The sequence below is a fragment of the Dryobates pubescens genome, chromosome 4, assembly GCF_014839835.1.
Source record: "Dryobates pubescens isolate bDryPub1 chromosome 4, bDryPub1.pri, whole genome shotgun sequence".
In the NCBI taxonomy this organism is placed as follows: Eukaryota; Metazoa; Chordata; class Aves; order Piciformes; family Picidae; genus Dryobates; species Dryobates pubescens.
The window spans coordinates 4,782,604-4,796,887 of NC_071615.1; the positions used below are offsets into that span (position 1 = coordinate 4,782,604).

The 14,284-nt window shown below is 45.9% G+C and overlaps 1 protein-coding gene across 2 annotated transcripts in view; it reads left to right on the forward strand.

The window, feature by feature from the left end:
• MAD1L1 (mitotic arrest deficient 1 like 1) overlaps window positions 1-14,284 on the forward strand; it is a 413,753-nt gene that overhangs the window by 272,925 nt on the left and 126,544 nt on the right. For both annotated transcript variants that reach the window (XM_054180345.1, XM_054180346.1), the window contains exon 16: window positions 2,642-2,849. In XM_054180345.1, the coding sequence (XP_054036320.1) occupies window positions 2,642-2,849 (208 nt within the window). The remainder of the gene's footprint in view (window positions 1-2,641; window positions 2,850-14,284) is intronic.

A 14,284-nucleotide genomic window follows, 5' to 3' on the forward strand; every position in this document is an offset into this window, starting at 1 on the left:
TCTTGACCAAAAACACTTTTGGAGTTCACATCTTCTCCTAGCTCTATATTGTGCTTCCCCTTTGCCTGCCCAGCTGTCGGCATCCTGCCAGCCACAGCTTTGGCTGCTCCTCCTCTGTGGTGGGGCCCATCTGCCTGGTGTGGCCCTGGGAGCCAGCTGGCTGAAGGGGAGCCAGCCCTGGGGACTGCAGGAGAGCTCTGAGCATCACAGTGCCTGCGCATCACTGACTGCACTGCTGGACCCAGACCTTGGCACTGCTCATGGGCACCTGCGCCTCTGCAGGTGAGCACACCTCTTCCAGCTGCCCAGCTGAGTAGAGGGAGGTTTTAATGGAGAATATCAGTGTGGCTCCCCCAAGGGGGGCACTGGAACAGCTGTGAGATGTAGCAGGCATTGCATGTGAGCTGAAAAAGTTCCCAGCTGGCTCTTACCCATGGTGAATAGAATAGAATAAGAATAGAATTAGAATAAGAATAGAATTAGAATAAGAATAGAATTAGAATAAGAATAGAATAAGAATAAGAATAGAATAGAATAAGAATGGAATGGAATGGAATGGAATGGAATGGAATGGAATGGAATGGAATGGAATGGAATGGAATGGAATGGAATGGAATGGAATGGAATAGACCAGGTTGGAAAATAGCTTTGAGATCATGAAGTTCAACCTATCACCCATTTCTAGCCCAGAACACCATCTCTGATCACAGTGATGGGAGATGTTCTTCTGGAAGAGTCCACAACTTCAGCCATGCTCCCCAGCAGTCTCCCAGCAGCCAGAGATGCTGGAAGATGTGCCCCAGCCCTCCCGTGGCAGGGTCCAGTTGCAGAGCTGTGGGCCATGAATTTGTCAAACCTGTTTGCTGCTGGAGGATGTGGGGCAGCAAGTTTTGGCAGTTCACTGCCTGCTGTGGGCAGAGGTGCTTTGCTGTATGTGGATGGAGTATTTTCAATAAAAGATGTTTGGGAAGGGGATCTCCTGGGGTCTCTCAGCAGCAGTGCCCAGCAGTTCAGGATCAGGTAGCTCAGGCTCTGCTCTGGTTTGCATGAAAAAAAACCCCCACCTTGCATGAAGTTCCAGCAGATCTTTAATGAAAATGAAATGATACAGTTGGGATAATACCTACCTCACGCTGCTCATGAGGGTTAATTAATGTTTACAAAATCACTTTGGGTCTTGAGATGGAAGGAAAAATATTACCATATCAAATGCCTCTTCATGCAGGCTGTGCTATAGGGTTTCAGCTGGGCAGTGCTGTGGAAGCCAGCTCTGGCACATGCTTTACTACTTTAATGGTCATGAGGCTTCCTGCAGTTGATGTGAAAATTGTCTCTCTGAAATCACAAATGTAACATCAGTGTTTTCCTCTCACTTGGAAAGAATATGAATTTGCTATCTTAGGACTTGACTGACTGTTTAAACTGCTCTAAATGCTACTCACCTCTGAGAGAAGAGGGGGGGCTGGGGAAAGAAAAAAGAGTATAAAATGAAAATCCCGTTTGCTTGCTTGGGATGAGCTGATACAGCTTGTTAATGGCTCCACCATTGGAGTCACAGTATCACAGTACATTAGAGGTTGGAAGGGACCTCCAGAGATCATGGGGTCCAACCCCCCTGCCAAAAGCAGGATCACCCAGGGTAAACTGCACAGGAATGCATCCAAACAGGTTTTAAATGTGTCCAGAGAAGGAGACTCCACATCCTCTCTGGGCAGCCTGTTACAGTGCTCCATCACCCTCACTATAAAGCAGCTCCTCCTCATGTTGAAGTGAAATCTAGGTTCAAGCTTGAACCTGTTGTTCCTCGTCTCATTAGTGCATACCACTGCAAAGAACTTGGCCCCCTCTACTTGACACCCACCCCTCAGATATTTATACACATTGATGAGTTCCCCTCTCAGTCTTCTCAAGACTATACAGCCCAAGGGATCTCAGTCTCTCTTCATAAGGGAGATGCTCAACTCCCCTAATCATGCTCATGTCTCTCTGTTGGATTCTCTCCAGCAGATCTCTGTCTCTCTTGAACTGGGGAGCCCAAAACTGGACACAGTATTCCAGGTGTGGTCTCATCAGGGCAGAGCAGAGGGGGAAAAGAACCTCCCTGGACCTGCTGGGCACACTTTTCTCAATGCACCCCAGGATACCATTGGCTTTCTTGGCCACAAGGGCACGTTGTTGTCCCATGGAGAGCTTGCTGTCCACCACCACTCCAAGGTCTTTCTCCATGGAGTCATATGGACATTGCTGGTTTGTATGTGTAATAAATTAGGCTGGTACTGGTTGACCTGCTCTAGTGTAAAGGTGTATCTGTGTATGCTTTATAATCTCCTGCTACCCAGAGCAGCTACAAAACTTTACTTCTACGTGTGGAAGTGTCAGACAAAGAGCAAGGTCTGTTGAGTGAATTTTTTTGATGTGATTTGTTGCTTTTGTTTGGTTTTCTTTAAATAAAAAAAGAGCAGGAGAAGTAGAAGCTACCCTGAGATGGGCTGACTTGAACTGTTGGAGTAGAACATTATCACTGCCTGTGTCCCTTTTCCTGCTCTAATGTTGTTTCTCTTCACACACAGAGTGGTACAGACTGGGTGGACTTGGAGGCTGGCTCAGTTGCTCAATTTCTTCCCTTGTTTCTGCCACACAGGGTGACTATGACCCCAGCAGAACCAAAGTTCTCCATTTCAGCATGAACCCAGCGAGCCTGGCCAAGCAGCAGCGCAAGGAGGAACAGCAGAACCTCCAGGAGGAGTGCGAAAGGCTGAGGGAGATGCTGAGGGTGGTTGAAGGAGGTGGCTCCATCCCTGGGAGCCTGGAAGGAGTTGGAAGTTTTCAGTCACCACAAGAAATTGCAGGTAGGCTGTTGGCTTCTGGTCATAGAAATGCACTCATTCATCTGTACTGCCAAAGGAACTGACTGCAGAAGCAGATGGAGACATTGCAGACTGTGTGCCTGATGGAACTGTTATAAAGAAAATGGAAATAGCTGGGTTGATGCAGGAGGGAGTGAATGTGTGGTGGCAATCCTGTGGCAGTTTGGTACAGAGGGTAGGTGGAAAGGATAAATAATAATAATCCATATCATTTGTTCATGATGAATGAAACACCAATACAGCAGCCTTCATTGGCTGGTGCTGCCAATGGAGTAAAAGGAAATATTTCCTTCCTTTCAGAGCTGGTTTAGCCCTTGAGGTAGTACAGACAGCAGGAAATAACTTTCATAGCTGCAGGGAAGCAAGTGGTTGAAATCTTTTCAGACCTGGCTTAAAACAAATTAATATTGTTTATCAGTGTATGTGTGCCCCATTAATCACAGCTACATTCAATACTCCATGAAAATAGAGTACATCTTTCACCGAGCTAAATACATTTCACCGAATCCGTGGCTCTCCTCCAGTAGTCTGTCTTCCCTTCACGTACCTGAACGAGACTTTTTAGTACAGTAACCCCAAAGTCAATACCTCCAGACTCGCTCTCAGACTCTGTAAATCAAGGTAAGGCTATCAATAAAACATGACCCATCACCCACAGCGCTGCAAGGAGACCAGGCAGAGTGGAGGCGTTCTGCGGAGCCCAAGAAATCCTACTGCTGTAACTTGCTCACATCTGCCTTGCACTCAAAATGGTTTTGTTAGAGAAAAGAAAAATGAAAGGGAGCTGATGGTCCATGTGGAGCTGACCTGTTGTGATCCAGCAGCATGTCTGTGGTCAGTGTCTGGAGGTGAGGGTCCTCCCTCAGATGGGGTTAAGGGGGCAGAGCTTCCGTCAAAGCCTGCGTGTGCTGGAATCTTGAGAGCCTCAAAATGGCAGAGCCCCTGGTTTAAAGAGCATGCACAGGAGAAGGTATCTTTCATTGTTATGACACAAGAATACTCTGAAGGTAGCTTGCTTGTTTTCCCATTGCTCAAACAGTATTTCTTTATAACTGCTAAGAATGTGCTTGTTCTGGCATCTCATAGTAGCTTATGGTACTGCACAGCCTTAAAACTCTGACATGGAGAAGTGTCAGTGGGGTGGTTTGTAAAGCGAGGAGCAGACCGGATGTTAAGAAGTACAATGACAGTTTGTCACTGTTCTTAGTGGATGCTCTAACAAATGAGTAAGCATTAAACACTTCCAGAATGTTTAAGGAAGGCTGCCTTTGCCCGCAGGAGCTTCCAGTCTAAGACCCCAGTGAGACTCAAGCAGCTCTTGGGGACGGTTCTTGCATTGCAATTTGAATTTGAAATGCACTGGCTTTTAAATTACAGTAGAGCCTGCTGCCCAGTGCCCTTGTCTGTCATCGTGCCTCCATCTACCCAGCACACCTAATGCTGCAGATCCACACCCTGACAGTGCCCCTTCAGCACAGGGAGGGAGAGCACCAGTCAGGGGCGGAGAGGATGCAGAGGTGAGGTCAGTTCTGTGTCTCTGCTGCTGCTGAATGAACCTCTGGGGTATCATCTACAGCAATTAGACCTTTTCTTCTGGGAGAAGAGTTCCTCAAGTATGCCTTCTGTGATTTGTTAGTCATCATTATTATTCTGCTGCCATTCATGCAGTTGCTTTTAGCTGTTTGTGAAGTGCTTCTGTGCTGGGATGTTACCAGGTTTGTCTTTAGCTCATAAGAGATGCATTTTTAAAGCTGTTTTATCTTCTGCCTTTGATTCAGACAGGAAAACAAACAGCTCACTGGGTTTCAGGGTGTTTCCAGCCTCTCATATATGCAATGCTTTTTTTTTCCCCCCTGCTTTTGCCCCAGTCCCATGCTATATCATTCTGACTTCTGGTCACCAACTCAGATGGGAGAGAGCAGCAGTTGCAGAGCCTAGGAGGGAGGAAATACTTCAGTGTCATTTATCACAGTCACAGGAGGGCCCTTTCCATAATTAAGAGTGTCTGTAAGTGCATATAGAAGTGGTCCATGTAAACAAAATGGGAAAAGGAGCTGTGAGTGAAAGATGGAGGAGCCCTGTGGATGACTATCTCTAAGCCCAGGGCGTGTGTGTAGTAAGCCAGGTTATATGGCAAGATCTCGGGTTTTTTTCTTGTATTTTATGTACTTGTGTGCATCACTGTCATGCACAGGGAATGTTGCCATAAATAGTCCTGAAGCCTCATTCAGCAGCGTGGTCAGAGTTCATTCTTTGTACATAAGGATGAGCAAGGGACACTGAGGACATTACAGCACTGACTGTGAGGTTAGCAGGGATATCTGAGCTTGCTTTAGATTAGCCAGGTGAATGCCAGGTTTGACCTTCTTGCTGGGGCAGGGCAGAGCTTCTGGTGGGTTAGGGGATCACACATCAAATGTGCCATGCAAACTGCATCCATTTTTGCACTGATTCTATCCTGCTCAACTCGTGCAGCATCCATGGCATGGATGCAACAGCTGGTCCAGGAATGCTTTAACAACACAGATTCGCATGGCCAGAAAGCTTACACTATCTGCTTGTGTTTCCTTAAGGATCTCAGCAGCTCTGCCCACAGGAATGGATTCCATATGCCTCCCATTTTACTGTATTTTCAAGGTGTGAAATGGGGAGCATGTAGCAGAAACTCCCTCTGCTCTCTTTGTCACTGTGCAATTGGCTGCCTTGGGGAGGGAGGTTTATTGTGCATAATAAGGGAACAGGTTTCAGAGAGGTTTGTGGAGCTGCTTCTATACCAAAATAACAAGAATCTGAATTTTTCTTACACCCCTTTCTGCCAGCTGCAACACCCATATGTCTGTTTACCCACCTCATTCATATGACACATGCACGAGGCAGATTCAGTTCTCTGAGCTTTTGCGGTGGGATGTCCCCCATGTCAGAGTTGAATGGGATGAAGGGAGACCAGGGACAGAGTAAGGAGAGTGGGGATAAAAGCTGAGAAGAAAACAAAGGTCAGAATGTACGTTTGCATTTTGCCATTTGACAGGCAGAGGTAACCTGGGGGTGCTGGTCGATGGTAGGCTGAACATGAGCCTGCAGTGTGCCCAGGCGCCCAAGAGGGCCAGTGGCATCCTGGCCTGGATCAGGAACAGTGTGGCCAGCAGGAGCAGGGAGGTCATTTTGCCCCTGTACACTGCACTGGTTAGGCCACACCTTGAGTCCTGTGTCCAGTTCTGGCTCCTCAGTTCAGGAAGAATGCTGGAACGTGTCCAGAGAAGGGCAACAAAGTTGGTGAGGGGTTTGGAGCACAAGCCCTGTGAAGAGAGGCTGAGGGAGCTGGGGTTGCTTAGCCTGGAGAAGAGGAGGCTCAGGGAATACCTTCTTGCTCTCTACAACTAACTGAAGGGAGGTTGTAGACAGGCAGTGGCTGGTCTCTTCTCCCAGGCAACCAGCACCAGAACAAGAGGACACAGTCTCAAGCTGCACCACGGAAGTTTAGGCTGGATGTTAGGAGGAAATTCTACACAGAGAGAGTGATTGCCCATTGGAATGGGCTGCCTTGGGAGATGGTGGAGTCACCATCATTGGAGGTGTTTAGGAGGAGACTTGATAGGGTGTTTGGTTGCATGGTTTAGTTGATTAGGTGGTGTTGGATGATGGGTTGGACTCAATGATCTTGAAGGTCTCTTCCAACCTGGTCTGGTCTATTCTGTTCTATTCTGTTCTTATGCTATGCTATGCTATTCCATTCTATTCTAGACTTGATGATCTCAAAGGTCTCTTCCAACCTGGTTAATTCTATTTCATCATCCCATTTTGCTGTATACCCTGAATGGCTTATTGGCAGAGGTGAGGGATTTGGGTGGCCTCTAGCCAGTCAGGTTTGCTGTGTTCAGCAAGCTTATGTGATCTGCAACAATTATACTTAAGGTTCAAAGAATTATAATTATACCAACCAAAGGGAAGAAGAAAATAAAGGCATTAAGGACAATGATGTCGATGGGTTTGATAATAATGTATTGGCCATTATTAAATTCATTCATTGGACTGGAATGCAGCATGGTTTTTCTGATCATGGTTTTGACTCCTGGATAGGTAATAAGGAAATTATGACTGTGGACGTTAGAGCTCATTAAATGTGACTCTATTAAAAATCAAGGTTATGCTGGACTTTAAATCTCTTTGAGCATAACCGCTGGAGGCTGCAGCACAGCCTGGCAACTTGCCACGCAGTTCAGTGGTCCTTTGCTCTCATTTACTCCTAATAGCCTCTGCTAAAATGGGTAGCAGGGCTGTGGTGAAGGAGAGCCGGGGAGGATGCGAGCTGCGACAGCCTTCCGCGGGGCGTGGGTCCGCGCGCGGGGCTGTGCGGTGCTAATGGGGCAGAGCCGGGCAGCCGGGGACGGGCGCTGATGTTATGGGCGTTTGGTTTCTCTCCCAGTGGCTGCCCAGGTCTTGGTTGTGTAAGAGGAGAGTGCACCAAGGTCAAGCAGCCATCTGGGGAGAGGCTCCGAGTCCTCCTGTCTCTGCAACAGGGATGCAGATTGTGACAGCTTTGGAAAGGTGGCGCGGGGCATCGCTGCCCAGACTTGGAATCTGTTCCAGTGCTGCATTTCTCTTTCCTGTCCCCTTCACACCTCCCCCACTCCTTTCTGTATCTCAGGCTGCATCTTCTGCCTTTTGTCTTTCATCTATGTAAATTTTCCTGTGTTTTCTTTTTTCCCCCATTTTCTCTTCAGCTCATGTCCCTTTAGATCTTCCCTTTTAGTCTTGGGTGGTCCTGATGGACCTCTTGATTTTTCTTTTCTGGTGCTGCTGGAGACGGAGTTCCATGTTAGCTGCAAGCAAATAGGTAGCTAATGGAGATCTGGCAGCAGTGATGACTTGTGTGTTGCAGTAAAGCATGGGCAGAAATGAGAATGCTTCAGGTGCTGATTATTTCCATGTGTATTCTCATCTGAGAAGCAGTACACTTGAAGGGAGGAGCGGATGACCTGTGGAAGCTGGTTCCTGAGTAAAGAATGCAGTAGTGTGACTTTTCTGTGAGCCCTCATGATTTATTGCTGTCCCATGGGTACGGTGGAGCATTCCCTTCTTTCACATAGCCTCTCCCTGTGAGAAAGAGGAAAAGGGCTTATAGTATTCTTTCTGTTGAGAGACATGCTAGCACCCCCACCACGAAGGAGGATGGGGAAATCAACTCTGATTTCAGCCATCTGTGGAGAATTTTGGAAGTCCACTATTTTCCTGAACATAATCCCACCAAATAGAGGAAAGCTGTTCATCCATCTCAATGCTTTCAGTGTCCTTTTCTCCTTGTTAGGGAAAAGTAGGGACAGGGGTTCCTTGGTGAATCTCCCTCTAGGGCAGGTGTTTGACCCTAACAGAGATGCTGCATCTGGTATTCAGCAGAGGCTGTCTTCTGCATCACTGCCATGTCAGGGCCTTGTAAAAGTGTAATTAATTAGAATTAAATTGGATAATGAATTAATATTAAAATAATCTAATCTTCTTGAAGTGACAAGCCAAAGATGGTAAAATTTGTCACTGTCCCAGCATGCTTGTGCTTCTGATGAATGTGTTTCTGAGTACAGAAGGTGACAAAAAAGGAGCAGATGGAATTTAGAAGTTGCCATTCTCCATCCACAGTTGGCTGAGCTGTTGGTGCTTGGAAGCCTTGGTGCTTCCTACCATCTGTGTGCAGGAAATCCACACATGATAAGGGCTGCACCTGCAAATGAAACCTGAGTCCACCTGATGAAGGATTTTTCTGTGACCTTAGGTGTTGGTGGTTGCACACATGCAGCACAGCATTTGTGTCTCACCTCCTGCTGATGATTCCCTGCGTCTCGCTGGTCAAACAAGGTTGGGCCAGGTGAGTGCATAGAGGGCAACTCTTCTTCAGTCATGTAATGCCTCTTCCTGAAGCAGAGGATGGATTCATTAGGTGACACTTCTCTCAGTGATGTTTAGAGTGCAAGTTCCCCTCCACTTTGTACTGAAGGAATTGTCTTCTTTCTGAAGAGATGCAAAGTGAAGGTCCAAGACATTTGCTGTCTTCAAACATTAAGGGACTTGTGGTAAGAGCAAGATGTTAGCCTTTGTGCCCTGCCTGTGTTTCTGTCAAGTAATTGCTTCTGCATACCCCAATTTCTTCTGAAGTTTATAAAGAGCTTCTCTTTGCCTCTGGTGTTTTGCTGTGTACTGGTGAATGTCTGCCCTCTTTCACTCCAGAGATGGCTACATTCTTGATGGGAAAAGAAATGACTGCCTTCTGCTGCCTGCATCAGAAATGTTGCATAGCTTTAACGTGCAAAACCCAAATGATGTGGAAGGTAGCACACAGGATGAGTGCTGGTAGCAGCAGTCTTTGAGAGCTGCTTTGCCTGACCTGTTTTGAGCCTGCCTGCCTTCCCCTGCTGACTCTGGCTGAAGAGCAGGGCCTCCTTGGGGCCATCTCCTCACCTCTCAGCTGGTGATTATCATTATTGTTTTTATGGAGCTAGTTTCTCTGCTGCGAGACATTTAGACCAGTCTGGGACCTGGATAGTATATTAAACCTGGGAATAAGCCAGTAGATTAAACAGAGGTTACTTTGATTTCTTTCCTTACCATCCATATCCCTTTGTCCCAGCCCAGCACCATATGGAGCAAGGTGGGGCTGCTAAATACAACTCTTTCCCCAAAAGGCTATAACCAGGCTGGGGCCTCCTGTTCTTTAGTATTGACAGTGTTACAGTAGCTGGTGGGCAGAGTCTGCAAACCCCTTTCACAGTACAATGGTATCAATAGATTTGGGCAGCCCAGCCACAAGGAAAAACACCTCAAAGCCTTCATGAATCCTAATTCAGCAACAAGTGTGGCCTTTGATGGTAAATGCTCTGTGCTGCTGGAGTCAGCACAGGCACCTATGAAGAGCCAGGTCTGGGGGCTTAGGTCAAAGTGCAGCCCCTGAAGAGTGCTGAAAGAAACATTCTTAGAATTGCTTTTTTCATCTGTAGCATTTGTCATCCAGATAGATTCTTGAGTTCTTCTGGAGATAACACAGATGTGAAGTCATGCAGCACTGAACCTACTGAAAGCAGTGTGCCCTGCCTGTGGCAGCATGCCATGAGCCTGTTAAACAACCAGAGAGACTTGCCCCCGAGCGTGACTTAATCTGTGTGCTGCCAAGGGCCCGGACACGAGCGGCCAGCCAGGGGTTGCTGACCCAACAAACCCCCGAGGATGCCTGAAGCCTGCAGCTTCTTGTGAAACTGTGATGGGAAGTGCCAGTGAGACATTGCTGGGACTTCCAGACTCCATCTGCTGTCCAGGGAGCCAGAGATTTGTAATATATCCTGTAATGTAGTTCTGGTGTAGCTGCTGAATGTGCAAAACCTCCTGTCTGTCACAGGTTGCTATCCAGACTGTACTTAGCCTTCATGGAGAGCAAAAGAGATGCAGGATTTCTTCCTGGCCCTTCTTTTTCACCCATTTCGTATTTGGAGATCCTGGATCCCTCCAGTGATTGCTCCAAGAGCCTTTTTTTCTTTCTTTCTTCTTCTTTTAGAAGGATCTCCTAACCTCTCACTAGCCACTGTGTAGGAGTTGATTAAAAAATGTGTAGCAGAAGCAGAAACCTTGCTCCAGAGAAACTAAAGCCACTTTACCAAGAAAGAAAGAGCAAATTAAGTTGGGAAGGAGAAGGAAATGGAAAAGAAAATAAAAAATGTGTATGTGATGAGAGGGACCAGATTTAAAGCCCAGGCCATGAGAACATCTACAGTGAGGAAGAACCGCTCTCACTAACTGCAGTAGCACTCCAAAGTAGCTGTGCTCCTTCATTTATAACCAGGGGAAGTTGAGAGACTTTGCAAGGACAGAAGTCAATGAGCAGTGGAAGGACTTGAAACCTTTCTGTCACATGTTTTAACCCCTTCCTATTCCCCAAATCTCTATAAGACACACCTCTATAAAACACACCACCACACTGCAGATAGCAGCCTTTGTGGCCACGGTTCTACATCTCTCTTTTTGGATCCCTCTGTGCTGATGGTTTCTCTATCAGCTGGAGACAAGCCAACAGGCTGTTGAGCTTTGTGGGTCTTGGTAAACTTTGACAGTTGTGTTTTGCTCTTTGGGTGTTTGGGTAAACCTCTTGTTATACGGTTGTTGCCTTCTTGGTGGCTCTGTAGCAGTCAGGATGTTCCTGCTAGATCTCTCCTGAAGGGAAGGAGATGCAGTATTATCTGCAGCTGCCCTTTGGAACCTGTGGGGTTGTGATATGAGCTGCCTCTTAGAGCAGTTTGCATCACAGAGCAGCTTTTGATTAGGGCCGGTGTGCCGTGAGGCCTCTGGATGTACACAATTGAAAATGCTCTTTCATTCGTCAGCAGGACTGAGAAGAAAGGCTTGTGCTGATGGCTCGAATTCAGGCCAACACAATTTCCCTGACATTAGAAAAACCAGCCTGCCAGCGTGGCAGAGAGCTCTGGCAGGGGAGAGCCTCAGATCTCTGCTCTGCATCTTGTCACTGTAGAGTGTTTCTACTGGAAATTAAAGCTTTGTGAGCAGCAGAGAGTAGCAAAAATCTCGTCAAGGAACTTTGCAAGGGGTGGTGAGGTTACTGGGAACATCTTGAGCAGCTGTGTGCTGGCAAGGTGAATGTCCCCTTGGTTGAGGATGTTTATTAGATTCACAAAAGGCAACAGGAATGGGAAAACACTGAACTTACTTACAACTGAACTTACATTTACACTTTCCCCCTCAATGCTATCGTGATGGGGAAAAAAAATTACTGAATTTGCTGTTTTTCTCTGGAGTCCTCATTTCAATTTCCAGGTAAGTATACGTGGCCAGGAGCTGAAATCTGACTGCCTTCACAAAATAAATAGGGACTCCTTAACACTGAATCCCGAATGAGGTGGAGTGAAATGTGTAGAGACTGAGAAATGAAGTATGCCTGCACCTTCCACGTTTTAAAGGAGGAACATGCAACTAAAACTCTGAAGCTGAAGAGCTCAGGCTGGGATTTTTTTGGCTTACTCCTGTGTCTCTGTGGGAAGCTGTTTCTCCTGGGAAAATCCTGTTTTCCAGTTGTGTTCCCCCCCTTTTTTTTTCCCCCTTTTCACATACTGATTATTTAGGGGCTGTAAATGAAGTGAAATAAGGCTGTTTCAACACTCTAGAGCAGAGGCTGTATTTAAGAAGTTTATATTTGATGAGTAAGTTGATGACATTGCATTATGTGAATTTGATGTGCAAACTTGTCACTAAAGTGTAAACACAGTGACAGCAGGACCAGCAATTCCCAGCCTAATCAAGTAAGCCGAGTAACACATTCTTTGAGCTATAGAGTAATAGAGGCTGATTTACATATTAAAATGAGAGGAGCTTGCACAGATCCAACAATTAAGTTGAGATTTTAATTGCATAAAAGTCAGGAGATTCAAAGTTATGTTTCCCATGTCAGTTCATTTGTCACCTACATCTATTTGCAGTATTTTCATTGGCTTTATTTGGTATGAAGGTGGATTAAAGTACGTGAAATGTTAGCCATGGATTAAAGGAGAGCTTTGGGTTTGCTGGCTTAGAAAGGAGAGCTTTGGGTTTGCTGGGTTAGAAAGGAGAGCTTTGGATTTGCTGGGTTAGAAAGGAAAGGAGAGCTTTGGGTTTGCTGGGTTAGAAAGCAGAGCTTTGAATTTGCTAGGTTGGAAAGGAGAGCTTTGAATTTGCTGGGTTAGAAAGGAAAGGAGATCTTTGGATTTGCTGGGTTAGAAAGGAGAGCTTTGGATTTGTTGAGTTAGAAATAAGAGCTTTGAATTTGCTGGGTTAGAAAGGAAAGGAGAGCTTTGGGTTTGCTGGGTTAGAAAGGAAAGGAGAGCTTTGGATTTGCTGGGTTAGAAAGGAAAGGAGAGCTTTGAATTTGCTGGGTTAGAAAGGAAAGGAGGGCTTTGGATTTGCTGGGTTAGAAAGGAAAGGAGGGCTTTGGATTTGCTGGGTTAGAAAGGAAAGGAGGGCTTTGGATTTGCTGGATTAGAAAGGAAAGGAGAGCTTTGGATTTGCTGGGTTAGAAAGGAAAGGAGAGTTTAGGATTTGCTGGGTTAGAAAGCAGACTAAGAGAGCTGAGAAGTTCTCAGTCAGTTTAAATATAGTACAAACTAACTGCAGGTAATTTCTTCATATTCTAGGAGACATGTTGGGAGGGAGGGAGAGGGAGCTATATTCAAATGCAATGCAAAAAAAAAAAACCCACCCTTCCCGTTGATCTCAATAGAGGGTGAATTATATCCTTAACTTCTTGTTTTCTTTTTAAGGAATAAGCTTTATTGAATTGCAAATTCCCAGAACTGCACTAGTACCACTAAGAACTGCATCGATATATGGATTCTGTCCTTGGTGTTTGTGCTGGTTTCACAGGACTGATCTTGCATTCAGATAAGCGCGCACGTATACAGCTCCCCTTATCTCCCCACGCTGATGTTCTGATATATGAATGCTTGTTCCCTGTGCTCACAAAAAGCTATTCACATGCCATGTCTGACCAGGGTTTCTTTTTTTTTTTGTTTTTTTTATTTAATATATAATCCTTCTTTGAATTAGACTACAAAAAGAATGTGTTTGAAAAGGTTAACTAATGGAGGCGCTTTTTCTTCCTGATGAGGAAAAGAGAAATGGGGAAGTGCTGAAAAATGGTTGAGCGGAGTTTTGATCAGGCCTTTTTTCTAATCAAATACATCCTAGGGCGGTGAGCAAGTAGGAGAAATGTTTTAATCCATGGTGGATTTATTTGGAATGGAGAACATTTATTTGGAAAGCAATCAGCCTGTAAAAGCAGACACTTGTAATTACTTCTCCGTCTTAATCATGCCACTGACATCAGTACCATGATGTGATAAAGTACTGATAGCCTTTAGAGTGTGGTGCTGACATGAGAATGTTAATAGGAAGGGAGAGAAGCCTCTGTTGGTGTCTTCACATCTATCAACCTGGTTTGCTAATGTCCAGGTGTTCTGGGCAGATTGTCCAGCGGTTACTAGTCACACAGTATCCTAAACACAAAAGCATAAGACCTCCTAGCTCCTTTGGGAAAAAGCCAGCACCTTACCATCCCCTCAGGGATGTGCCAGTGGACAGTACAGTAGCCAGAGCACTGCTGTGCTATGCTGCTAGCATAGTACAGGTCATGTCCATGCAGATGGCAATATTCTGCATGGTGCTGGCTTTGATGATCCCGTGCTTTTGGTGTGATTTTGTGCCAAGGAGGTGAAGGCATAGGTTTGCATCATAGCAAGTCTTAAAACTTGGGGGAAAGTCATTGCCTGTCCACCAGGGATTTCTGAGCATCTGGGAGCAATCCATTATTTAGACTGAACCAAAGCTACCTGGTGTGTTTTATGTACTTATAGCAGTTGATGCAGTCTTCACTCACTATTTCAGTGTTACCCTGTGTT